At 40.7% G+C, this 26,497-nt stretch overlaps 1 protein-coding gene and 1 long non-coding RNA gene across 3 annotated transcripts in view; both read left to right on the top strand.

The window, feature by feature from the left end:
- The window catches only part of LOC135967702 (uncharacterized), a 34,566-nt gene extending 12,403 nt beyond the window's left edge, over nucleotides 1-22,163 (top strand). Inside the window, exons 2-4 of one of the 2 annotated variants that reach the window (XR_010581878.2) lie at nucleotides 1,146-1,274; nucleotides 1,432-1,517; nucleotides 16,491-22,163. This is a non-coding gene — a long non-coding RNA (uncharacterized lncRNA). The remainder of the gene's footprint in view (nucleotides 1-1,145; nucleotides 1,275-1,431; nucleotides 1,518-16,490) is intronic. The other variant, XR_012425812.1, reaches the window with a different exon arrangement.
- On the top strand, nucleotides 2,847-3,711 carry KRT10-AS1 (KRT10 antisense RNA 1; the record flags this gene model as incomplete). Its single annotated transcript, XM_005596055.4, is given in 4 exon segments — nucleotides 2,847-3,021; nucleotides 3,024-3,080; nucleotides 3,083-3,476; nucleotides 3,478-3,711. Coding segments are annotated over 4 exon segments (795 nt in total), but the record flags the coding sequence as incomplete, so codon positions are not given.
- Nucleotides 22,164-26,497: the final 4,334 nt, after the last annotated feature.

Here is a 26,497-nt window from a genome sequence, read left to right on the forward strand (position 1 = left end):
GAGAAAATGTACCGTAACCAGTCTGTGGCTTCTTTCACAAGGCTGACGATTGATAATGCCCAAAGAACTTTTGATGTCTTGTGTTAAACTTATTAAACAACTATGCAAATAGCATTTGCAAAGTCAGTCCTAAGATAGAGTTGATAGAGCTTGTTGAGACTTTTTTATGTTCCAAGGCCTGTCCTAAACTTTACTTGCATTTTTGTCTCATCAAATCCTGTTGGCAACTTTATGAGGGAAATTTTATTTTATTTTATTTATTTTTTTTGAGACGGCGTTTCGTTCTTGTTGCCCAGGCTGGAGTGCAGTGACGCAATCTCGGCTCACCACAACCTCAGCCACCCAGGTTCAAGGGATTCTCCTGCCTCAGCCTCCTGAGTAGCTAAGATTACAGGCATGCGCCACCATGCCCTGCTAATTTTGTATTTTTAGTAGAGACAAGGTTTCTTCATGTTGGTCAGGCTGGTCTCAAACTCCTGACCTGAGGTGATCCACCCGCCTCAGCCTCCCAAAGTGCTGGGATTATAGACGTGAGCCCCCATGCCTGGCCAGAAGTTTTATTTTAACTAAAATTAGTTGGGCAGGTGCAGTGGCTCACGCCTGTAGTTCCGTCACTTTGGGAAGCCAAGGCAGGAGGATTCGCATGAGTCCAGGAGTTTGAGACCAGCCTGGGCAACATGGCGAAGCCCCGTCTCTACAAAACGCACATACACACACACAAAGCCTAGTGTGATGGCACGTGCCTGTGGGTCCAGCTACTCAAGAGGGTGAGGTGGAAGGATCGCCTGAGCCGGAAAGGTCAAAGTTGTAGTGAGCTGTGATCGCACCACTGCACTCCAGCCTGGGTGACACAGTGAGACCCTTTTCCCCACAAACCCCCTCAAAAAAGAAAAGAAATTAGTTAAAATTTAGCATGCCCAAAACTATTCAATAAAGGGACTTTGGTGGGATTTGCACACAGACCTATCTTCAGAGCTTTTTAAAAACACAATGATTAACTGTTTTTTCTTTTTTTAAACACACTGTTGCTGGCTTAAACAATGAGTAACTTCTAAAACTCTTTTGAAATGAGCTAAAATTGTATTTTTCGGTCATGTGACTTGGAAAATTAACAAGAACATAAGGGATTTTAGTTTCTTTTTCAGACTAGACAAGCCTTCCTTATCATTCCTTTTGTGATGAAAAAATAGACTAATTTGAAAAGAAAAAGAACTAATGAGGCAAGATGTCCTGCCCTGGAAGAGATCAGACTTGTAGGCCTTGTCTGTTCCCAGGTGAGACTCTGCCCTAACTTCTTGAGGGTCCGTCTGGCATGGGTTTATGGAGATTCCTAACTCTTTGGCAGACCAGTCATTAAAAATAACAAATCACAGCAGTTAGCCACCATGCATAATTGAAACATTAATGCTTTTATAATGCTGGCTTTTTCAGATGGCGCTAACACCCATTATGGAGATTAACCACTTTTCATCGGGTTTTTAACTCTAAGTCTTGAGTAATACAACGGTGAATGCAAGGTGTGTATCTGAATTAATTTAGTAGTAAACTGTGACATGGAGGGGTTCTGTGCTTTGAAAGTTTCCAACTTATATACATTCAAAAACTATTAAACTTTTTGCTGTCTCTCCAAATATTTTCCATATTGATAATTTTGATTGAAACGTGGAGCTAGTTAGAATTTTCTAGTCTAAAGCTTAGATATAAATGAGTGCATATTTGCAGAGCTATAAGATGTTGCATTTTTTTTTTCTTGGCATCTGGAATATAAATGCTAAATTTGGTCTAGTTAGAATTTCCTACTTCCCTCCCTCCCCTGTTGACTTCCTTCCGTCTCAAAACTCTCCAGGGATGAAGACTCCACAAGCTATATTGGGGTAACATACTGTAACAGTGGTTACTTTCAGTTTCTGTCAAACTAGATTAAAAAGAAGTATCACATGTTCTCACTCATATGTGGGAGCTACAAAAGTTGATCTCATCGAGATAAAGAGTAGTATAATGGTTACCAGAGAGGCTAGGAGGACAGTAGGGAGGTGGGTGAGAGAGAGCAGGGGATAAAAAGGGGTTGGTTGATGGGGTACAAAATTACAATTAGAAGGAATAAGATCTAGTGTTCAGTAGCACAATAGAGTGAGTATAATTAACAGAAATTCACTGTATATTCTGAATAACTAGCGTGAAATTAGAATGTTCCTAACACAAAGAAATAAGTGTTTGAGGTAATGAATATCCCCATTATCCTGATTTGATCATTACACATTGTATGCTTATATCAAAATATCACATGTACCCCATATATATATATATATATATATATATATATAAAACTACTATTTATCCATAAAATTAAAAAAAAATAAAAGAGGAAAGGAATGGAAAATAAAAGTAAAGACGACTCATCAAAAATTGCAATGTAGAAGAATAGTGCAGAATGCTGTAAACTAGTACCACATAGAACTTAATCTGTAATTTTAAAGAAACCATGTAAGTATATTTACTCCTGGTATTGTGTCTTTCTCTCTTATCCTAATTTACTGTGCTGCTATAGTTTAAAATTAAAGAATTGCTTTTAAATTTTACAGGGCAAACAGTGTACTGTGGAGATACAAAATGTTTTGAGACATCTGTGACCAGACATGTCACGTGTGAATATACTGTTGAATTTCAAAGCAACACGTTGTAACTTTTTTTGTTTTTTCCTTTTACAACAGATTCATTTTATTTTCATCACCATGGGGCGTACCCTGTTGTTGAGTTCTCTGGGTCAGACCTCTACAGACTTCTCAGATGGATCCTAGGTCTCTGGGCTTGCCGTGAAATTACTCGCTGCTCAGGGAGAGAGTTGAAATGGTGGCATCCTCCCCCTCTGTTGTTCCGGCTGTGTCCCCTAACTCTGTTGCTCCGGCTGTGTCCCCTAACTCTGTTGCTCCGGCTGTGTCCCTCACTCTGTTGCTCTGGCTGCAGCTCATTCTGTTGGAGCTCCTCATTCAGCTGGTCACTGTGGTCAGAGGGTGTTGGCCTGCTCCTTCCTCAAGTCTTCTTAAAGCCACGTATTTTTGTGGAGCATTTTTCTTCCTGGCTCTCCTCAAGTTGTTTTCCTTTCTTCGCTGTCTTGGGAGTCTTCTTCGTGCTTCCGGACGTCGGTTGAGAGAAGGACTTCTTCTTCCTTGTCTTGTTGGTGTTGGCTGGTGGTTGCTCTTCAACAACTGTACCGGAGGCTCTCAGTTTTCTCTTCATCTTCAACAAGTCAATCTATCTCAAGGATCTCACGTTGCAGCATTCTTACCAGAGGCCACTGGGCCTGGAGTTCCAGTTCCAGTGTCTGGAGAGTCCACCTCAGCTCAGCAATCTCATGCTGGTTGGCAGTTGTCAGCAGAAGCCGAGGCCTGCCCATCAGTTCTTTACTCTGAGGTGTTAGAATGGAATAAAAATATAAATACTTATACTAGTTTTCATGGCTTCTGCTTAATATTGGGTATTGTTTTGTTTTGTTTTGGTGGTGATAGGCTTACCTTACATTAAACCAGGCCTTAGCCTTTCTGTGGCTTTGTTGTGGCAAAGCCTCATATTACTCTCTTGTCTGGTTCAGCAGGACAGTCAGGTCCACACCTGGGGCCGTTTGTTTTCTATGTTTACCTCAACATAAGGTACCTTATCATTGTCACCCTTCGTCTCCTGATCCAAAATAAAATAAAATGCCACAGGTTACTTGATCTTGCATTTGGAATATGATTATTTAAAGAAATTAAAAATTTAAAACTGAAAATGTAGAGTTTAGAAATCTTTTTTAAGGTTTCAAAGAAATTTCTAGGAGACAACAAAATAGTGTTACTAGATTTAGCAAATAAAATACAGAATGCCAATTAAATTTGAATTTCAGATAAACATTGAATACTTTTTTTAGTATAACTATATTCCATGCAATATTTGGGACGTATCTGTTATATTATTCATTGTTTACCTGAAATTATAATTTAAACTGAGAGTTCTGTGTTTTTATCTGGCAACCCTATTATAAACATATTTGGGATCAATATAAAGGAATAATTTTTTAATTTTTACAAAATATTTTAATACAAGTAATTTATTTGATTTTCACTGTCATCGTGAGAGGCAAGTTTTGCCTTACAGTCTATGTTACTTTACCTGTGTTTTATGAAAAGAATGTCTCTTACAATGATAGCCGCCACCACCCTATCTTGGCAGGTATTGACATACTGAAACTTTAAATTCATTTTGTGTAGTTCCCTCCTCTTCATGATTATTTCTGAGGTAATTCAGCTCCTCCATCTGGCTTTCCATTTGCAACTCTAGGTTAGTCTTGTTCAAAGTCAACTCATCCAAGACACTTTGCAGGCCGTTGCTATCAGCCTCAACACACTGATAAAGGACAGCTTTACTCTGGTATCTGAACAGAGCCCAATTAGAAGAATCAATACAGCTTAGATGGAGGTCTCCTCATCCAGTGGTAATAAGATGTCCCACATAGTGGAGCTTAAAGAGCACAGCACTGGGGTGTGAAGACATGGGTTCAAATTGCACCTCTGCCATGTTCAGCTATCACCTTGGGCAAATTAATTCTCTGAACCTGTGTCTTCTCATCATTAAAATGGGAATTTATTTTTATTTTTATTTATTTTATTTTATTTTTTTTGAGACCGAGTCTTGCTGTGTTACTCAGGCTGGAGTACAGTGGCGTGATCTTGGCTCACCGTAATCTCTGCCTCCCAGGTTCAAGCGATCGTCCCGCCTCAGCCTCCCAAGTAGCTGGGATTACAAGTGTGCATCACCATGCCTGGCTAATTTTTGTATTTTTAGTAGAGATGGTGTTTTACCATGTTGGCCAGGCTGGTCTCGAACTCCTGACCTCAAGTGACCCACCTGCCTCAGCCTCCCAAAAAGTGCTGGGATTACAGGCATGAGCCACCGCGCCCGGCTAAAATGGGAATATTATGAGAATTGAGTTAATGTACAAAAGTGCTTAGCACAGCATCAGTGTTCAGTATATGGTAAGAATAACATTATTAAAGCTATGAAAGAGTGAAAATCTCCCGTCTGCTCTTTGACTAGGAAAGGAAGAAAGCTCCTTTTCATGTACAGGGGAATGCACCTTTGTTTTACAAGGACTGTGTCTCCCCAGTTAAAAAAAAAAACAAGTACAGTAGAGGGGACCTCCTGCAGTTCTATAAAAACCAGTCTCTGACCTATGGATTGGAGAGTCATACACCATATGTGAGATTTCAAATCTCTAGCCTGGGAGTTTTCGCATTGCTAGCCTATGACCACTATTGTAATTTAAACATAAAAGAGATTGTTTTATGTTGAGATGTTTAATAATATGAAATAATGATATTGTAAGTTTTGTAGTAACTGTTTAAAGTGGTGAATCGGGGAGTTGGTTTTTTTTTTTTTTTTTTTTTTTTAAATCAGTTCTTTACATGGTTTCTGAACTTACTTAAGCTTGAAGTCATCCACAGTGAGCCTAGCATTGTGGATCTAATGCGGAATGTTGGCATTTTCCAAAGTAACATTTGTTACCTTCAAGGGAGGAAAAGGAAACATATAATTCAACAAAATATGTTGGGTGCCTTTAGGTCCAGATTATATGCTTCACGGATTTCAACAATTATAAGTTTGTCAATCATAATTATATTTGTACTAGTCATGGCGGCTCATGCCTGTAGTCCCAGCACTTTGAGAAGCTGAGGCTGGAGGATCACTTGAGTCCAGGAGTTTGAGATCAGCTTAAACAATATAGTGAGACCCCATCTCTACAGAAAAGAAATTTAGCTGGGAATGGTGGCACATGTCTGTAGTCCCTCCTTGGAAGGCTGACATGGGAAGATTGTTCAAGCCTGGGAGGGTGAGGCTGCTATGATCGTGCCACTATGCTCCAGCCAGGGCAACAGAGCAAGACCTTGTCTCAAAAAATTATATTTGTATAAATATAAATTAGATAAACAGTAAATTTAAATTTTTCTGGGACTATTACAGAACTTTTCAGCTAAATACATTGTTTTAGAGCCTCTGAAATACAGAAGAATGTTTTTCAAATGAATGTTGAGCCATTTCATATTAATTTTTATGCACATTAGACATTTTTCTCGACATTAGATGCATCAGATACAATATATGTTGGCCAGGAGAAAGGGTTGTATTTTCTACACTTAAGACAACTGAGTTTTAAGGTACTTGATAGTGTTGTAATATTTGCTGTAGTCTCGAGGTTGACCATCAATTTTTTTCCCCCAAATTCCCATGCCTTCTTTTTATTTTGAGTGCAAGGTCAGCACTGGCATTTTCCAGGCAATGTAACTTGTCAAGGTAGTAGGCCTGGCATTTGTTTAAATTCTGTGTTGTTTTCCTCTCATTACTTGAAAGAAGGCCACCACCATCAGAGTCACCAGAATTTCACAGGGCCCTATTTGGTCCAGCACTCAGGCTACTCCACCCTGTGCCAGGACCCAGCCTACCCTCAACACCATAAAAGCCACCAGAAGGCCCACTACCGTGGCCCTCTGTGCTCTCTTGAGCCCCCTACAATAACACAGGTTCCCCCTGAGACTTAACAGACTCACAACCACTTTCAGTGCTGCCATGCTGCCACAACCCAGAGGAACAAGCCACAGTGTGGAGGTGTAGCAGAGATCTAAGGTTAAAGTGTAGCCCCAAAGTTGGTGAATTATGGGGACCATTATGGAGCCTATATCTATCTATCTATCTATCTATCTATCTATCTATCTATCTATCTATCTAATCTATCATCTGTCTATCATCTATCATTATCTGTGTAAAGTTACATCATCTTTAATGAATTTTTTTAAAGTATAGGTTTTTTTTTTTGGTTAACAATCTCTTCACCTCTTATTTTAGTGATCGATGAGCCATACATGCTCAAGTGCTATCTCAGGGTGTTGGGTGCATCCAGGAAAACTGTGTGTGAGCAGGAAAAAACAGAGAAGACCATCATTTCATGACTTCATCTTTTGAACAATGTTGAGTGATGATTTTTTAAAACACTGCAGGCATTCCTCTAACACACATTCTTTCTTTCTGACCCTATAGTCTTAACATTCTCATGCTCTTGCTCAGTTTGTGTCTGTTTTCCCATGAAACCTTCCAGGCTTGCTACAGGGCCCTTTCCGAGGAGTCTAAGTTGAGTAGTGCATACTGCTCTAGAGTTAAATAGGTCTTTGAGTTCTAGCCTACTGTTTCTCAGCTTGGATAAAGTTACTTATCTTCTCTGAATTTCAGTTTTTTCATCTGTACAAATTACAAAAGAATTTGGAGGATTAATGAGAAACAGTTAATAGCATCTGGCACATACCAGGCTCTCAATGAATGCTTGTTCTCTCCCTTCTCTTCTCTCCCTAGTCCCCACTCTAGCTCACAGCAGTATAATCCTAATTATACCACACATTCATTCAAGAAATATTTATTGAATGCCCAGTATGTACCAGGGAGTGTTATGGGACTTCCTGGTTTTATACAGTTGTGATACATGCGTCTTAATCAAAATCCTTCCTAAGCTCAGTGCCTGCGCATTGATTCTAGATATCCATGCATACCCTAAACTGGACAGAGTTGCCTTTACACAAAATTAAGAAGTTGGCAAAGTTTGCCGTTTGTGTCTAGACCCACTTTCCTTTATCTTCTCTAGGTTGAAATCTCTCTCTGCACTTCATCTGAGGCCATGGGCTTTTTTGTGCTTTAACTCACTTTTTCTGTGTAGGGAAAAGACATGATATTATTCATTTACACTAGTAGAAACAGTATTATTTTCTCTATGTCATTCAGGAACCTAGGCATTTGAATTTTGAACTTTTCCTTTAATTATGAAATGAAAGATTGTTTCTTGTGATAGCAATTTCAGTTCTTGGTGAGGAGGAGAGAATTTATTTTGGGCAGAAATCTGCTGAAATTGCACTTTGCCCGCCTAAAAGACCGGCCTTAAGCAAAAGTGTGATTTTATCTTTTTAGAATACATGTGGGGGAGTAGACTGAAGAGAAAGCACACATTTCCTCCTTACTCTATACACAGATTATCTTCCGTCTCCTGTGCCCACATCTGAGTTCTGTTCCTGGAGTTCCTTCTGAATTTCAGGAAGTTACCTCTTCTTCGGACTTCCTTCTGTGACTTACTCCTTTCGTATCTCCCAGTCTATCCTAAGGATCCAAAATGTCTGCAAGTGGAAGCTCTGTGCCACCCCATTCCCTTTGCCATGATCTCCATCTCTTCCACTGCACCCTGTCCCCACTGCAAGGAGATTGTTCTGTCTTTCCAGGTCAGCCTCCTATGGCCCTAAGGGCCCATGATTTTGTTACATTTAGGTGTACAGGATGGAGATGACGACAGTTACATATGATTAAGGAATCCCTCAGAGGATGAGGGGAGAAGAGCATGGAAAGATAAAGATAGAGGAGTCTCAGTTTTCATCAGGGTTTCAAGTGGAGACACTGATTATTGGGAAGGTAGATTCAGGACAGTTTTCCTTTTAGCGTTGGTGCGTATATTTCTATAGCAGAGAGGAAGATGAGAATTAAACTTGCAAGTATCAGGAAAATCTGCCAACAAGAACACTAATATAGTTACTTGAGAACTAAAACAAAATGAGAAAAGAGAAACTAGAAATTGTCCGCATACATGTAGTAGCAATAATCTAATTCTACATACATGTATTGAGTGCCGACCCTACAAAGCTGTTTGCCCGTCCATATCCTCTTTCCACCTTTCTCCATTCTGCTCTCTGCACCATGAATATAACCTTGCCCTCTGGCTTTCATTATGTTTGCCCAGTAGGGACTCCAGTGGAGGGAGGGAGGAGAATGAGTTGGGGGATTTACTCCTTTGGCCACCTCTACAGCTTGGTTGGATCCTTTCATTGAACACCACAGCTCCTGTTGACATGGCCCTTTCTGTGACTTTCCCTTCCTAAATTACGTTCCTTTGTTCTTTAGGCATGGGGGTGACACTAGCTACCCCTGATGGTTTCCCTACGCCATACCCACACCTTTGTAAATAGTCCCTTTTTTTTTTTTTTTTTTTTTTTTTGAGTTAGAGTCTCAAACTCTGTCGCCCAGGCTGGAGTGCAGTGGTGCAATCGTGGCTCACTGCAACCTCCGCCTCCCAAGTTAAGTGATTCTCCTGCCTCAGCCTCCTGAGGAGCTGGGACTACAGGCGCCCACCACCACCCCAGGCTAATTTTTGTAGTTTTAGAGACGGGGTTTTACTCTATTGGCAAGGCTGGTCTGGAACTCCTGACCTTGTGATCCGCTCACCTCGGCCTCCCAAAGTGCTGGGATTACAAGCGTGAGCCACCATGCCCAGCCTGTAAATAGTCCTTTTCTTAAATTTGCCTTGACTTATCCTAATTTCAGTGTGCCGATTGTTTCCTGTGTGGACCCTACTGTGTGATAGGAATTGTATAGAGTCTTTACTCTCAAGGAGGTTGATAGGAAAAGGAATAATTGCAACACCATGCAATAAGGGTTAATACTTGCTTATCAAATGTAAGATCCTTGAGGGTAGATCACACATTATTCACATTTCTTTCTTGAGACTTAGCGTAGTGCCAGGTACAGAGCAGGTGCCTACCAATGTGGAAAGGTAGAGAGGTATGTATACGGGGTGGGGAAAAATGGAGGATGGAGTTGAGAAGCTGTTCCAGGAAGGCTCAGGTGGCTTCACAGCTTAACTAATTATGTTGGTCAGAAACAGACTGGTTGCACTAAACAAGGAGAGAATTTACTAGAAGGATATCATTGGTTTCTAGAATCAATAGAAGGTAGGAATATAGGAATTGGAGGACAAGGAGAAGCTGGGGTGCTTTGGAGGGCTAGTTTACACAAACCACAACAAAAGGAAAACAATTGATATGATCTTCAGTGTATGTTCCCACACATTGGTCTCTTGTTCAAATTTCATTGTCCCGATTGGCTAAGTCTAAGTGGTGGGATGGGCTACTATCTCCTCGTACTGCACACACTAGTACTGCACGCCCCCTTTCAGGGGCCTCTTCTGAGGAGACAGCAGCTACATTCTACTTCATATGGTTTTTATTACTTTGAAATGCTAACATGTTCATGACCTTAGGGAAATGATTTAACACAAATATATGTGTATTTTAATAGTTTAGGTGAAAAGAATTGATTTCTGAGATAACTCTTGATAATCTTTTTTTTCTTTCAGGATCAAGTAATGTTAATTTCATGCCCTATATATTGCATCTTTTGCTGATACCAAACCTTTAATGGTTTAAAATGTGGATCTAGGCCAGGCACAGTTGCTCATGCCTGTAATCCCAGCACCTGGAGAGGCTGAGGCAGGTGTATCACTTGAGGTCAGGAGTTCGAGACCAGCTTGGCCAACATGGCGAAACCTCATCTCTACTAAAAATACAAAAAATTAGCTGGGCGTGATGGCAGGTGCCTGTAAACCCAGCTACTCGGGAGGCTGAGGCAAAAGAATTGCTTGAACCCAGGAGGTGGAGGTTGCAGTGAGCCAAGATTGTGCCATTGTACTTCAGCCTGGGCGACAGAGCAAGATTCTGTCTCAAACAAAACAAAACAAAACAAAAACCGGTCTATAGAATCTTCACATTTTAGAGCTGGAAAGGATCGTGGAGATAATCTCCGATTTCCTCATTCTAAAGAAGAGTAAATGAAATTTAAAAATGGTGGGTGTGACTTGTCTAAGACCACATCTTAACCAAGGAGTGGTAATCTTTCTGTTTAATGTAGTCCTTCTGATTATGTTGGTGTTCAGGCTGTGTCAGAAGTAGAGTGAGGCCAGTAGAGTACGTGGACCCTCAAGTCAGCCTGGCAGTTGCCTTTTGGACTAATGGAGGTCAGAAACATGTTGATGCTCTCAGAACAGATTTTCCCCTGAAGCTCCCTCCTTTCCTTATCCCTCCTAGGAAAGGATATGGAGATTTCTGTCATAGGAAGAGAAAAAGTGGCTGGAAAAGGACATCATCACCTTCTTTCTGTACCCATAATACTCTGTATGTGCCTTTATTATTCTACTTCTCTCATTTGTCTTGGGGAAGTTTCGCAAATCACATGCAACGTAACACTCCCACCCAGAGATTCAGAATTCATTCCCTCCCCTGCCAAGCACCACTGCAAATAAATTGTTACTATTGGGAATATTTTGTGTCCTTGAGCTGCTTTAGAAAAAAAAAATTGAGAACCCTTGACAAGCAATTTGGAGCTTCAGATTGCTTTTGAGTGGGGCAGTCACTCAAGAAAAGCATTGCTTCGGGAAGATTAGCCTGTTGGAAGTATTCTAATTGGTTTGGGAGAGACGGAGCAAGGGAACCGGTTAGGAGAATGTTAGTGTCTAGATATGTCATCATGGACACAGAAAAAATAAGCCAATTGAAAGAGTAATAATTATTATTTGATTATTGATTGGATATTGAGGTGGTCAAGACCTAGAAAGTGGCAGAATAGGAAAGCCAGGAGAAAGAGTGGTTTAGAAGTGCAGATACTGAATCAGAAATGATGGTTGTACATTATCATGGTCAGCCTTTTGCTTCAATTTCTTTAACATGTATTGGTGCAGGCTTCACAGAGCAGAAAACACTCCTGGATGCATATTGTTAGCTGTTCAGAAACTTTCTGGGCTTTCTTCCAATCCTTCTCTCTGTTCTCTGCTGCCTGTTCACTGCTGCACGTAAGGTAGGAGGAAACAGAATATCTCAGGTGGGATCCGGTGATAAAATAAGAGGAGGTCTAATTATCTGTGACAGCCTTATCTATTGGAACTCCAGAAACTAGCTTACTTCTCTGCTGCTTGTCTCTTCATTAGATAAAAGGAAAGATTATGGGGGCAGTGGGTGGGAAGAGTAGTTAAGTTACAGGAGTTAACAGAGTTAAGTAACCATGATGATGAACTCTTTCCCTGAAGAGCCAGGCCTGTGTGCCAAGGTGGGGCCGCTTTTGCTCAGGGTGAGAGGGTGTTTCCCCCGTCTCTGGGGAGAAGTAGAGGAACCAGTACCTGCTGAGGTTTCCATCATTGCAGATGCATCTTTGTTTTGCTGCCCTCTTCCTCTGTGCCGCACCACTCTCCCACCCCGTGCCAGCTATCCTGTGTTCTGAGGTTGCTGCCTGGTACCCCAAAGCCACATTCCAGTTTAGTTTGTCCTCCTTTGACTTGCTCCATTTGTCTGTTTTCTCCTCTTTCTCTACTGAGACTTCTCAGCCTCGCGTGGGAATAAGTATTAGGAGGATAACAATCTGGTGAGTCTAATTCAGTCTAAGGTGTGACTGACTGACTGCCAAAGGTGGGTAGGGTTGGAGAGGCATTCACTGAAGCTATTTACATGTTTTTTTAAAAAACACCTTTGGGAGGCCAAGGCGGGCGGATCACGAGGTCAAGAGATCGAGACCATCCTGGCCAACATGGTGAAACCCCATCTCTGCTAAAAATACAAAAATTAGCTGGGCATGGTGGTGCGTGCCTGTAGTCCCAGCTACTCAGGAGGCTGAGGCAGGAGAATCACTTGAACCCAGGAGGCGGAGGTTGCAGTGAGTTGAGATCGCGCCATTGCACTCCAACCAGGCAACAGAGTGAGAATCTGTCTCAAACACACACACACGCACACACACACACACACCCCCCAAGAACAAAACAAAAACAAAAAACACCTTTTATCTAAGTGGAATTTCAGGCACTGTGGTGGTAAAAATTTTGAAGAAAAGATTTTTCTGTATTCTTCCAATTAATACAACTTGACTGTAAAATTACGCGTAGCAAGAAAGGTACTTTGTTGTTTCTAGTCCTCTTTTCCTCACCTTCTAGAGGGAAGGGACAGTATCTTGGCTGCAATTGTCCCACTTTTTATACAGTTCACTGAATGTATATTATATGCCATATATTTTACTGGGGTTCTAAGGATGCAAGGATAAGTAAGATGTGGTCTTTACCTTCAAGGAAGTCATATCTTTTGGGTCAAAGGGTAGGAGACAAGGCACAAATAATTACAAAATAGGATGAAGAGTTTGAAAATACAGATTTATCTAAAGTATATGAAGCACCAGGAAAGAGAAACAGGTTTCTGGAGGACTTAATGAGATGTCTTTTGAATGATATCTTAAAGAATGACTTAGAATTCATTGTATGGGAAAAAAAAATCTAGGCTGAGGGACCAGCACGTATAAAGGAGACATAAACACACACGACACAGGAGGCTGAGGCGGTCTTGCACTGCTGTAGCACACACAGTGAGTATAAAAGAAAAAAGAATGGTGTGGAACTAAGCAAGGGTGGAGTGAAGACAAGATGGTTGGGTGCAGAACATACTGGGAAACAGAAGCAAGTAGAATTTTGCAGCTCTTTAGAGGTATTTCAGAAATGTTTCTTCTGGGAAATAAAGAAAAAGAGGGCCAGGCACGGTGGCTCATGCCTGTAATCCCAGCACTTTGGGAGGCCTAGGTGGGCGGGTCACTTGGGGTCGGGAGTTCAAGACCAGCTTGGCCAACATGGAGAAACCCTGTCTCTCGTAAAAATACAAAATTAGCCGGGCGTGGTGGCACATGCCTGTAATCCCAGCTACTTGTGAGGCTGAGGCAGGAGAATCGCTTGGACCTGGGATGTGGAGGTTGCAGTGAGCCAAGATCGTGCCATTGCACTCCAGCCTGGGTGATAAGAGCAAAACTCCACCTCAGAAAAAAAAAAAAAAAAAAAAGAAAAAGAACAAAAACAAGAAAGGAGAGAGAAAGAGAACACTCAGGGAGCCAATAAGCCAGATAGCACAGCTAGGTACCTGGAAGGAGACAGAAATCAGAAATAAGAGTGGTCCAAGACACAGTTCAAGAGCTCACATCAGTAATATAGGAAACCATCTGCTGGATGAGCCATTTAAACTGTATCATCGGGAACTTATCATAAAGAACACGCAGGTGGTATCATTCAAAATGACTGAAAAATTCTACATTTTAGAAGTGTCATTGTGGCGAATGTGCAGGGAAGTGAGTGCTCAGGAAAATGGCCTTGGACAGCCGGAAAGATATGTGCTTCATTGCCAGCAAACTGGCATTCTAATGTACACATCAGCATTGCGTGAATACAGTCGCTGTAAGTCTGTCATCAAGTGTCAGGTTACCTCTGGGCATGGCGAAGTCTAGTTTCTGGACCTGCAGGGCTATGAGGAACAGATTCTGGACTGTGGAAAGTTTTTTGAAGTAATTCAAAGTTATATTAAACTTATATTTTTTAAAAAAACGCTTTTGATAATCCGTCTAGTCTTGTGGACAGCTTTTCATTTGCTTCATGGCATATTCCTGTACCCTCCATGAGTGGTGTTAGGAAAAATGTCAGTAAGTATTACTTTTGACAGTTAGTTGGTAAAATAATTTACTCACTGTATTCACTCAAGAGCTGATGATTACAAATAGAAAAATAGTTTTAGGAAATGTGGAGCTTAGAGAGAACAAACACAAGTCATTCTTGCTGCCACTCTCCTGTACTCATGTCAGACATTACTAATTGATAACACATCTTCCTGCTGAACCTAGTCTAGGCTGGAGAATTATTCTTTTTTTTTTTTGAGACGGAGTCTTGCTCTGTCGCCCAAGCTGGAGTGCAGTGGCGTGATCCTGGCTCACTGCAAGCTCCGCCTCCTGGGTTCATGCCATTCTCCTGCCCCAGCCTCCCGAGTAGCTGGGACTACAGGCGCCTGCCACCTTGCCCGGTTCATTTTCAAATCACAAGGTCAGGAGATGGAGAATTATTCTTGATAAAATTAATCCACGAAGCCCACAACCAATTGCCTGAATTGACCCATGTGACAAAACTGTGCCTTCCTTCCTTCCCCCTCCCCTCCCCTCCCCTCCCCTCCCCTCCCCTTCCCGACAGAGTCTCACTCTGTCGCCCAGGCTGTAGTGCAATGGCATGATCTCGGCTCACTGCAACCTCTGCCTCCCGGGTTCAAGTGTTTCTCCTGCCTCAGCCTCCTGAGTAGCTGGGATTACAGGCATCTGCCACCATGCCCAGCTAATTTTTGTATTTTTAGTAGAGACGGGGTTTCATGGGGTTTCATGTTGGCCAGGCTGGTCTCAATCTCTTGACCTCATGATCTGCCCACCTCGACCTCCCAAAGTGCTGGAATTACAGGTGTGAGCCACCGTGCCTGGCCCAAAAACTCTGCCTTTTCTAGTGTAAATGAGTTGCTAGGAATTCTGGTCATCAAAATTACAGAATTCAGTTGGAAAGAACCTAAAGGATGATTTATCTTTTGAGTTTAATGTCATGGGGGAAGCTAAATATGCTCTTTGGCCAAAAGTCTCTGGATATTCTGACAGAAATAATACCAGACTGGATAAATAGACAAAGTATCAGGATAGAATTTTCTAGACCACTAACACATTCACTGTTATGGCTTTAACCAGAACAGAATTTGCAAAGGACAATAGAGGTCATTACCAGGCTTCACCTTCCAGCGTTGCCTATTACAGCGTGTATGGTAAATTGCTTAATCCCTTTTAATCTTCATGTGAGAAATAATATCCAATTCATAAATCTGAGACCACCAATTTAGATAACACATACAAAGTGTTCTTCTACAAAGTGTTCTACACAGTGGGTACTCATAGACATCTGTCCTTTCTGCTTCTCTTGTTAAATATTCAACACTAAACAGAACCCCTTATCAGATATCTCCAGTCTCTACTAAAATATTTCTAGTGATGAGAAACTCATTGTCTCACAAAGCACTCCACCTTCCTTTGAAGTGCTCTAATTATTAGAAAGTTTATCTTTCTATTTAACTGAAATCTGCCACACAGAATATAGCTTTGCTGATGTAGAATCTTTTGGGTATTTGACAAGATTACTCTGTCTTTCCAAGTCTTTTAAATTCTCCAGGTTATGGATCACCAGTTCATTCAACTGTTCCTTAGATGACGTGGTTTTCACTTCTGTTATCATGTAGGTTGCCTTTAGTTGGATCACTTCTATATCCGTAGGATTAATCTGACCCCTCTTTTTCTGTTTCTAGTATTAGCTTAGGGAATATTTTTTAAGGAATGCCTGCTAACTGTGTTTTATCCCATTGCACTTCATCACCAGCATAATGCTACTTCCAAAGATATAACACAGAATTTATTGTTTTCATATTTAAATTTATAGAAACTATTTAAGTTAGATAATTAATTTTTAGTAACATATAACCCCCCCCCAACTCCTTGGTTTCAGGGTTTGGTTTCAGGGTGGCTCAGATGTCTTGAACACATTTGTAATGGAAACTTGATAAACTCCCATTTTGGGTTCACCCTCTTTTTTTGGGTGTGGGGCCAAAGTTTGTCACTTATATTAACTAGTTGGCTTGCAAGCTATAATTATCTTCCTTCTCCAATTAAAATCACATTTCTGTATTGCCACATCTAGTTATTACAAAATCTAGCAATACACCTTGGATTTCTATTTCCCTCTAAGCAGACTTTCCCTGACGATTCATATTTTTTCTTCTGGGTTGTTCAACTCTTAGGTGTTGCTGTTATCCCACTGCTGAATAGGACATTGTTCCCAACGAAGATTGATCAGCGGGTACTTTTCAGTGTTGTTGGTTTTGTTTTTCTGTGTCTCATTCGCTGTATTAAAATGATTAAAACACATTGTTATATTATTATTTCCAGATTTCATTAATAGAATTTTGGGTGACTCATATACTCCAGCTATACCTAATGTGACAGCATAATTAGATCCAAATGAAAAATTCAATCAACATAGGCTTTTACTTTAAATTGTGCCAAATGAAAGCCTTAATTAATAATTTTCCTTGGATTTTAGCTAATCCATTTACCTGAATTTTTCAATCATGTGATATGAATGTACGAACCTAATGTGATATTTCTAAACGTCATTTCAACCTACATGTATTTGGCATGCCCACATTTTCTGCCAGATACTGCATTAAGTACTGGGGACTTATTTCTGGATGGCCAGTAATACCTGGCCCAGCCTTTGAGGAGGAATAAGATACAAAAATTCGTCTTCTAAAAAGGAAGTGCAGGCTACCCGGGTCAAGGAAGTTAGGGTTCTTAGCTGATGTGATGATTACTTAGTCTTATGGGAAAGCACTTCAGAGGGACACGCTCTTTGGTCCTATTCTTGCCAATCCACTCCCACTTAATACCATATATTGAAATTCTATGTACTCCTCAAGGCTCTGCTCAGATGCCTTTCTGCTATAAAGAGTGGTCCTCATGTCCTAGCCCTTTATATTACCACCCTTTTCCAAACTTCTATGGCAGGTCACTTTATACCTGGCAAGGCAAGGTTATTTGCATACCTGACTAGTCTGCTCCCATTAGCTTCCATAGTGACCAGTAAATATTAGTTTGATTGAGAGAAAAGTGTATTTTACTTATTTATTTTTAATTTTTATTCCTAACTGCTAGACCACCAAGGAGAGAGAACAGTGTTTTTTAGATAGAACACCTCATTATTAAGGGAGAACAAGTTCTATTTTGATCTAGATTGGCAGGAGTATTACATTTTCAGACTGAATATTTTCATGCAAATCCAGTGCTCCATCAATTGTTTTAAGAGAACTCAGTTTTGTATCTATAGTTAGGCGATTGTCTGCATACAAAGCACACTTTAATGATGAATTAGAGGATTCCAAGGTTGCCTTTGTAAGTGAATATCTACAGATACTTTTTTTCTTATAAATACTACATAGAAACCAAGTTACTCTATGTTTTGAAAGCAACTTCTAGTACTCTTTAGATGTATGGGAAAAAGTCCTCAGGTTACTTTCCTTAAGAAAAAGCGTCATGAATTAAAAGACTGTTGAAACTGAAGATCACTTTCTACTGAGTCACCAGATATTGAGCAATATGATTTATATCAATATGCCTTGTGAAATTGTCAAGTTAAAGATTGTACATATTAGATAAGAACATTTTATGTCCCCATAGAGTGACAGGTATCTTGAGGGTTTTCTGGAAATATTAATTGAATTCAACGAATATCTCAGTAAAATGCAAACAACTTCTTGACGGATTTTTTTAGTCTCAAACAGCGAGCCTAATTCCTTTATTAAGACTTAAGGAGAAGGAAGTAAGTGGATTTCAATTTCATGTGACGCAAGCATATTTTAAATAGAGTAACCAAAACAAATAGATTCAAATGGAATCTATGCAAACCATCCTCTTTGCTTCCTTTGTGATGGACACTCCTTAGCTGCTGTGCCTTAATAAGGTAGGGTTTGTTCGTTCAGTCTTTCCAGAGATAAGTGTTGGAAAATTTAGAGTTAATAAATTAATGGATAAAAATTCAATGACTATTTCAAGAGAATAATAGGAGAAATATATTGCCACCATTCAATGTTTGTGCAACCAATGTTTATTGAGTGCTTTTAATGGTACCTAGAGAGTAATACAGGTGGCCCAGCACAGTGGCTCATGCCTGTAATCCCAGAACTTTGGGAGGCTGAGGTGGACAGATCGCTTGATCCCAGCAGAGTAATATAGACATTATTCCAGCTTTTATTGAGTGAATATTCTAGCATTTGTACGTAATTCTGTGCACATATATTCAACAAGTATTGATTGTCTCCTATGCAGTAGGCTATATGTGCTGTTTCATGCACTGTGCTAGATGCCAGGGCTACAGTGGAGGGCAAAACAGACACAGCCCCTGCCCTTAGAGAGAATGCAGTGGTAGAGCTGGACATTATTTCAATATTCATACAAAAAATTGTGCTAAGAGCTGTGAAGCATAACTACAGTATAGAATGAGAGGGTAGAATAGGAGAACCTGACTTGGTTAATGAGGGGCATTTGAGTTAGGACCTAACTGGTGACTATGATTGTTATCTAGGCCAAAATGGGGGAGGAGGCTCATTCTAGGTTAAAGAGGGAAAGTTTGTGAGAAGCTGCCAGAGTGGGAAGGAGCATGGCGTTAGAGTTTACTTGACTGTAGTATTGCTGTCACTCAGTATATGTATATCAAAACTTCATATACTGTACATCTTAGATATATACAAAAATAAAGTAAACAAGGCCAGTAGGTTTGGTGAAGATAGAGGGAGAGAAGGCACACAATTTGAAGGAGGGTAGAAGGGGCCAGGCCAGGCCATACCTTGCTGGGTTTTGGTCTTTATTCCAAGGGTAATAGGAAGCCTTTGAAGGGTTTTAAGCAGTGGAGTGACTGGATCAGCTTTTTCAAAATGATTCCCCCAGCTCTGGTGGAGACAGTGGAAGAGAGGTGGGTGCAGGTAGAAGTGTGTGGTCAGCTAGGTGAGAGACATGAATAGTGGCTTGGATGAGGAGGCAAAATACCAGATATGTCCAGGATATGCATAGGTATCTGTTGAATGAATGAATAAATCTAGGGATTCAGGAGACTTGGAGCTTGACCTAGTGAAAAAGCTACAACTGAAGGATTTTTAGACCAACATTGATAGAGGAATAATTTTTCTTGGATTGTTTAGTTAAAGTTCAATTTGACTGAAAGGTAAAAGTCAGTCAAAATAAAGCTTTCTTATTTGATGATCTTTTTCTGACAAAATGAAACATAAATGATCCGTGGTGATCCTAAATAGATTTTTAGTTCAGAGATAAATTATCCTAAAGATATAAGATGTTTGGATATATGTGTATAGCAAGTGTTTTATGATACATATTCTACATGTTGGGAATGTAGTTTTATATGATTAAGTTTTCAGAGTGCCAGTGCTTTGGAAAATGCAGCTAAAAAGTCTCCCTCTGGACAAATTGACAGATAATTGTGTAACCTGCTACTTCAGCTTTGTGTCTTTGGTGTTATAATATTATATTGTCCTTTAGCTCCTCAGAAATTATCTCCTCTGTCATGCAACTGTTCCCTGTGTACTCTGGAGGTGACAGATAATCATGATAATGATGACTAAAACTTTCATCAGGTTCTCCTCCCTACTGAGACCTTCCTTTCCCTTGAGCAGTTCTTGTCTTCCCACTGGCCAGCGTTCAGTTCTATCTCCTTCAGCTCTGCAAGCTGTAAAAACACCTTCCAGAGTCACACAGGGGAACTGAGTAAAATTCTCCTAACTTCACATCACCTGAAGGACATTTTCTTACCCCCAGCCTCTGAGTAATAACACTGAGAAGGACTTCATTGTTGTGCTTTCCTATAACACCACTGCCGGATTCTGATTAGCCTGGATCTAATCCTGCAGTACTAATTTTTGTTCCAGGATTATCTGTATTGGATGCTGATTATATACACTTGTATTTTTTTTAAATGATAAACATTTATGTTATTATTTATCAGCCTACTCAGTCGTATATTAGATAGGCTAGGGAAGTTTAACGTTAAAATTATCATCCAGAATCAGCACATAAAGCTGTTTAAAATGGGTATCCAGTGAAAACACCATAAAGCACCTTGGGAGGTACTTTTTATCCAATGTAAAATGTAATATCCAATGTAAAAACGGTATGAAACTTTATTATGTATTTGCCTTTAGTTCATAAAAACTGAGGTTATTTTCAATAGACTATGTAGAGACTTACATATAGTTGGTGCTAAATAAAAGTTTGTTGAAGGAATTGAAGCCATCCTCACAGAATTAAGAATTCTGGACAGAAATGTAGTTATAATTGAGCTGTAATCAGGCTGCACTTTGACCCACTTCCTTGTAACTAGAAATCACATAACCTTAGACACTGACCATTTGCATCCCCATTGTTCCTGTAGATCGAAATTCTAATGTTAGAATCATGAGGCTTTTGTTTAAGAATTGCTTAAACGGATCCTGAATTACTGTGGAACTGCTAACGCCAACCAATGTAAAGACTCCCACAGACAAACCAAATGAGCACGAGAGTACAGTTTCTTTCTCTCTCTGTCCCGTGACTTCATCCTGTACTCTTCAATTAATCAACAATCTCTTTGCTTTGGCTCACTCCAAAACTCTTAAAAACCCTAGCCCCAGAGTCCTTGGAAAGACGGATTTGAGTTTTTCTCTTTTCTCCTCGTTTGGCGGCCTTACCATTAAACATCTGTCTTTGTTGCAACCTGGTGCCTCTGGGTACTGACCTGCTGTGAACATCCAGGCAATGAACCTATTACAGCTACAGAATGAATACACAAATAGATGCATATGTGATGTCCCACTTGTATCCACAAATATGCCAGCGGAGAAAACCAAATACCACGCGTTCTCACTCATAAGTGGAAGTTGAACAATGAGAACACATGGACACAGGGAGGGGAGCATCACACACTGGGGCCTGTCATGGGGTGGGGGGCTGGGGGAGGGATAGCATTAGGAGAAATACCTAATGTAGATGATGGGTGCAGGTTGATGGGTGCAGCAAACCACCATGGCACGTGTATACCTACGTTACAAATCTGCACGTTCTGCACATGTATCTCAGAATGTAAAGTATAATAATAAAAAATAAAGGTAAAAATGACACTTCAACTTGTCAAAAAAATTATACTTGTTGCTCTGTTTATTTGAAATGTGAAATTGCAGCCTTACGCGATTTCTTTAAAATCCCATGTTACTTACAAATAAATGAAATATTTCAAAATGAGTAACTTAGCAGAAACTTAGTAGTGTATATATAACTTCAGGAGATCGAAAAGTGCAAGTCAGTAACTAAAATGACCATCTTCTGACCAACCAAGGTCATAGCGCCCTGTGTTTACGGTGTTTTAAAGATTTCAAAATGCCAGGCTAATGTGGTTATATGTGATATTATTGTTGTCTTTTTGTACAAAGTGAGTCATCTCAAGTTGAGTAACTTGTTCTGAGTAAGATAATGACTCACTGAGAAAGCCTGAAATACCATCGAAATGGCTTCTGTTAGAGCCCACTGCTGTCTGTGGGCTGTTTTATCAGTGTGGTTTATTTAGAGGTCTGCTTCTAAATTGCGTATTTGTTCCATCATTTTGAAGAAGAGTTGTATTTCATTAAGAATATGTACATAGTGAAACAACAATGACATCTTTTGCAACTAGAATTCACAATGAATTTAATTCTAAAGAAGAGTAGTATGCAGAATTTTTTTCCTGAAAATCTTGATGCTCATGTTTTTATAGTCTATAAAGTTAAAATATCTATTCTGAGTTTTGCAATTTATTGCATGTGTGTAAAGCGTTGCATTTATTTATAATTCTGCTATATTATGCTAATTTAAGAAATAAACCCTAAAACTGTGCATGACAATTCCCAAGAATGCTAAGCTTGTTTTGAGACGGAGTCTCACTCTGTCACCCAGGCTGGAGTGCAGTGGCACAATCTCAGCTCACTGCAAGCTCCGCCTCCTGGGTTCAGGCCATTCTCCTGCCTCAGCCTCCCGAGTAGCTGGGACTACAGGTGTCTGCCCCTACGGCCAGATAATTTTTTGTATTTTTAGTAGAGACAGGGTTTCACCGTGTTAGCCAGGATGGTCTCAATCTTCTGACCTCGTGATCTGCCCGCTTTGGCCTCCAAGTGCTGGGATTACAGGCGTGAGCCACTGTGCCCAGTCCCGGTATTTCTTTCTTTTTTTTTTTTCCGAGACAGAATCTCGCTCTGTCGCCAGGCTGGAATGCAGTGGCGTGATCTCGGCTCACTGCAACCTCTGCCTCCCGGGTTCAAACAATTCTCTGCCTTAGCGTCCTGAGTAGCTGGGAAAGGCACCCGCCACCACGCCTGGCTACTTTTTGTATTTTTAGTAGAGATGGGGTTTCACCATCTTGGCCAGGCTGGCCTTGAACTCCTGACCTCGTGATTCACCCACCTCAGCCTCCCAAAGTGCTGGGATTACAGGAGTGAGCCACCGCTCCGGTTTTTCTTAATTTATTTTATATACTCCGTATTTAGTTGTAGAATCCTCCGTTTCAATTTGAGCAGCTACATTAATATTAGCATTTTAGACAGGCCCTGTGGTTTGCACCTCTCATCAGGCATCTCACGTTTGACTAAAATGGTAGGAGTCTGAGGTGGGAGGATCTCTTGAGCCCAGAAGTTTGAGGCTGCAGTGAGCTATGATCGCATGACTGCACTACTGCCTGGGTGACGGAGAGTGACTCCGCCTCTAAAGAAAGCTTGTCTTATAGTTCCGAAGTGCTTTATGGCTTGTTAAGCTCCTTCACAGAAATTGGCTTATTTGATGCTCACAACTTGTGATAGAGGGAAGATAAATATTATTCCCCCCTCCCCTATGTTGGCTGAGAAAAGTGCACATTTTCTTTACAAAACTGGAATAGTTTAGGATTGTGCATGAAGGGAAGAAAAAGAACAAATACGTCTGGGGGAAATATCTAAACCAGTTAATTTCTTTAGTTGTAGAGACTTTGTTTTTTTTTTCTTTGCATAATAATAGCAGGTAATATTTAGTGCTTACTATACGCCAAGTGCGAATTGAGCCACAGAATTCTCATAATTAGGGTGTGAAGTGGGTATTTTTTTGCCTTGATTTTAGGGAGCAGAGAACTAAAGAACAGAGGGGTAAATAAAACCATTAGAAAGTGCCAGAGCTGGGACCCAAACTCAGACCTCTGCACTGTGCTTTTAACCTCTATGTTCATTGGTGTACTGCTGTAAAACAGTTTTCTGGGAAATACATTTTAAAAACCCAAGTTCCATTGTGTAAATACTGCCATCGTGGCCAATTTCAAGCTTCCCGTGGTTTAATAGCGAGCTTGGAAAATTCCTGAATATTTACTGATCGGCGGTTAAGAGCCAGCTTGCTGTAGTACACCTCTGACGATCCTACATGGCCTCTCTGTGCCTGTGGACAGTATCATCTGAAGAAAGAATATTCAATTATTATTTTAAAATTGACTTTATTGAGTTAAGATTTGCTTACAATGAAATATATTCGTTTTAAATGTACAGTTTGAAGAACCTTGCTAAATGGACCTATCACCACATTCAAGACACAGAACGCTTCCATCAGTCCCAAAGGTTCTCAGGTGCCTCTACCAGGTTAACCAGTTAATTCCCACTCCTCCACACCTTTCAGCTCAGGTGACCACTGAGTTTATTTCTGTCGCTATAGATGAGATTTTATCTTTCTGAAAGTTTCATATAAATGGAATCACACAGTATGTATTCTTTTGTGTCTGGCTTTAGCTCAGCACAATCTTGGATTCATTTCCAAGATTTAAGAAACATTTACTACCCCATAAAAAATCATTTACTCAGCTATATGAATAAGAATTTCATTTTCATTTGATATTTGAGTATATTTTTAAAGCCTGAGTACTTATTGATTGGCTGGTTTTCTTAACTCTAAATAATTGCTTTCTTTTTCACTTTATGCCTTATAGAACTGCCTCCTTACTGGTGAACTTTTTGGAAACTGATTATTAGTTAAATAAGACAATTTTAATTTACTAAGTCATTTTAAAAGGTTTGCTTTTTTCTTCTTTCTTGTTTTACAAGGTAAACCTTCTAGTATCAACACATCTCAAGTGGCTTGAACACACAGGGTTAGCTTATGGTATTTTTATTTTATTTTATTTTATTTTATTTTTTGAGACGGAGTCTTGCTCTGTTGCCCAGGCTGGAGTGCAGTGGTGTGATCTCGGCTCACTGCAACCTCTGCCTCCTGGGTTCCAGCTATTCTCCTGCCTCAGCCTCCCGAGTAGCTGGGACTCCAGGCACGGGCCACCACTCCTGGCTAATTTTTGTATTTTTAGTAGAGATAAGATTTCGCCATGTTAGCCAGGCCGCTCTCGAACTCCTGACCTCAAGGGATCCGCATGCCTTGGCCTCCCAAAGTGCTGGGATTACAAGCGTGAGCCACCGCGCCCAGCCGGGGTTAGTTTATTTTAAAGTTCGTTTCTTGAGACTCCAGAAGATGGCACTCTTACAAAGCCTAAGAAATAAAGCTTTGGCAACCTATGGTTGTTTTTCTAGGTGGTTCCTTCCTGCTGTGACCCATTTGCAAAGCCATTTGCTTGGGAGAATAACATTTTTTTTTTTCTAATTATCAGAGTCATATATGCTGTTTGTTAAACATTTTAATAAAGGTATTCTTCAAACCCCTTGCTAATCCCCAAGAGATAACTACAACAGTTCAGTATACATACAGTATTTTCCAGACCTTCCACTAGCTTATACACACAACATACGCATATCAAAGTAAAAATGTAAATTTCTAAATTTTTCGATTTTAGGATAATCATAAACAATGCTCTTGTCTTTTGCTATAGGATTCTTTATTCAGTTTTTTTCTTCGCAGTTCTTTTCTTTAAAGACAGACCTTCCACTTCTGCAATTCATGGCTTGCCGAGTCCAAAGGGACCTCTCACATCTGTGTTGAATGAGGGCTTGTGGCCTAGTGAATGAGGGCTAGACTGTCATGATAAGGATGCTGCTATGGTCTCAAAGTTTTGGTCCCCCCATATTTGGATGTTGAGACCTAATCACCAATGTGCCAGTATTAGGAGGCGGGGTCTTCGAGTGGATTAGGTCCTGATGGTGGAGCCCTGGCCAAGGGGATTATTGTCCTTATCAATGAGGCCCCAGGGAATGGCTTTGTCCCTTCTGCCATGTGAGGATATATCGAGAAGCTGTGTATGATCCAGAAAGTGGGCCCTTATCAGACACTGAAGCTGCCTCCAGAACTGTGAGAAATAAGTTTCTCTCATTTTTAAGCCACCCAGTCCGAGGTATTTTGTTCTAGCTGCCCAAAGGGACTGATAGATGCTGTGCTAGTTGCATTTCTTGTCAGTGAGAACAGGGCAAAGTGAAGTTACATAATAAGAAATGTAATGCTTCCTTTGCCTACTGAAGACTTATAGGACATTTTGGCCGAGATAGTATCAGAAAAGAACTATTATTTGGGTCTTGCTGGCTGTGCCGTGAAATCCTAGCCATTGGAGCTTTAGTGGGAAATTTTGTGAAATCACAAATTTTTTTTCAGATAGTTTTTTCCCCCATGATATAACCTTGCCGGTAGCTGACTTCCCCGAGAACATATAGTCCAGGAAACCAAGGAAGAACTGAAAGGCTTCTGTGATCTGTCTTTGGAGGTCATATACTGTCACTTCTTCGATGAATCTGCTCCTCATTCATTGTAGGAGGGAACTACACAAGGGAATGAAGACCAGGAGGCAGGGATCACTGGCGCCAACCTGGAGGCTGCCACAAGTCACCAATGTGTAGATGTTATTTGAAACCATGGGATTGGCCAGGTGTGGTGGCTCACGCCTGTAATCCCAGCACTTTGGGAGGCCGAGGCGGGCGGATCATGAGGTCAAGAGATGGAGACTATCCTGGCCAACATGGCAAAACCCTGTCTCTACCAAAAATACAAAAATCAGGTGGGTGTGGTGGTGCATGCCTGTAGCCCCAGCTACTCAGGAGGCCGAGGCAGAAGAATCGCTTGAACCTGGGAGGTGGAGACAAGATCACGCCACTGCAATCCAGCCTGGGCAACAGAGTGAGGCTCCCTCAAAAACAAACAAACAAAAAACAAACAAACAAACAAAACCCTTGGGATTAGAGCAGGGAGGAGAGGCTGTGGAGGGATTAGATGAGGTTACCTGGGGCGGGAGTATAGA

The sequence above is a fragment of the Macaca fascicularis genome, chromosome 16 (assembly GCF_037993035.2).
Source record: "Macaca fascicularis isolate 582-1 chromosome 16, T2T-MFA8v1.1".
Classification (NCBI taxonomy): domain Eukaryota; kingdom Metazoa; phylum Chordata; class Mammalia; order Primates; family Cercopithecidae; genus Macaca; species Macaca fascicularis.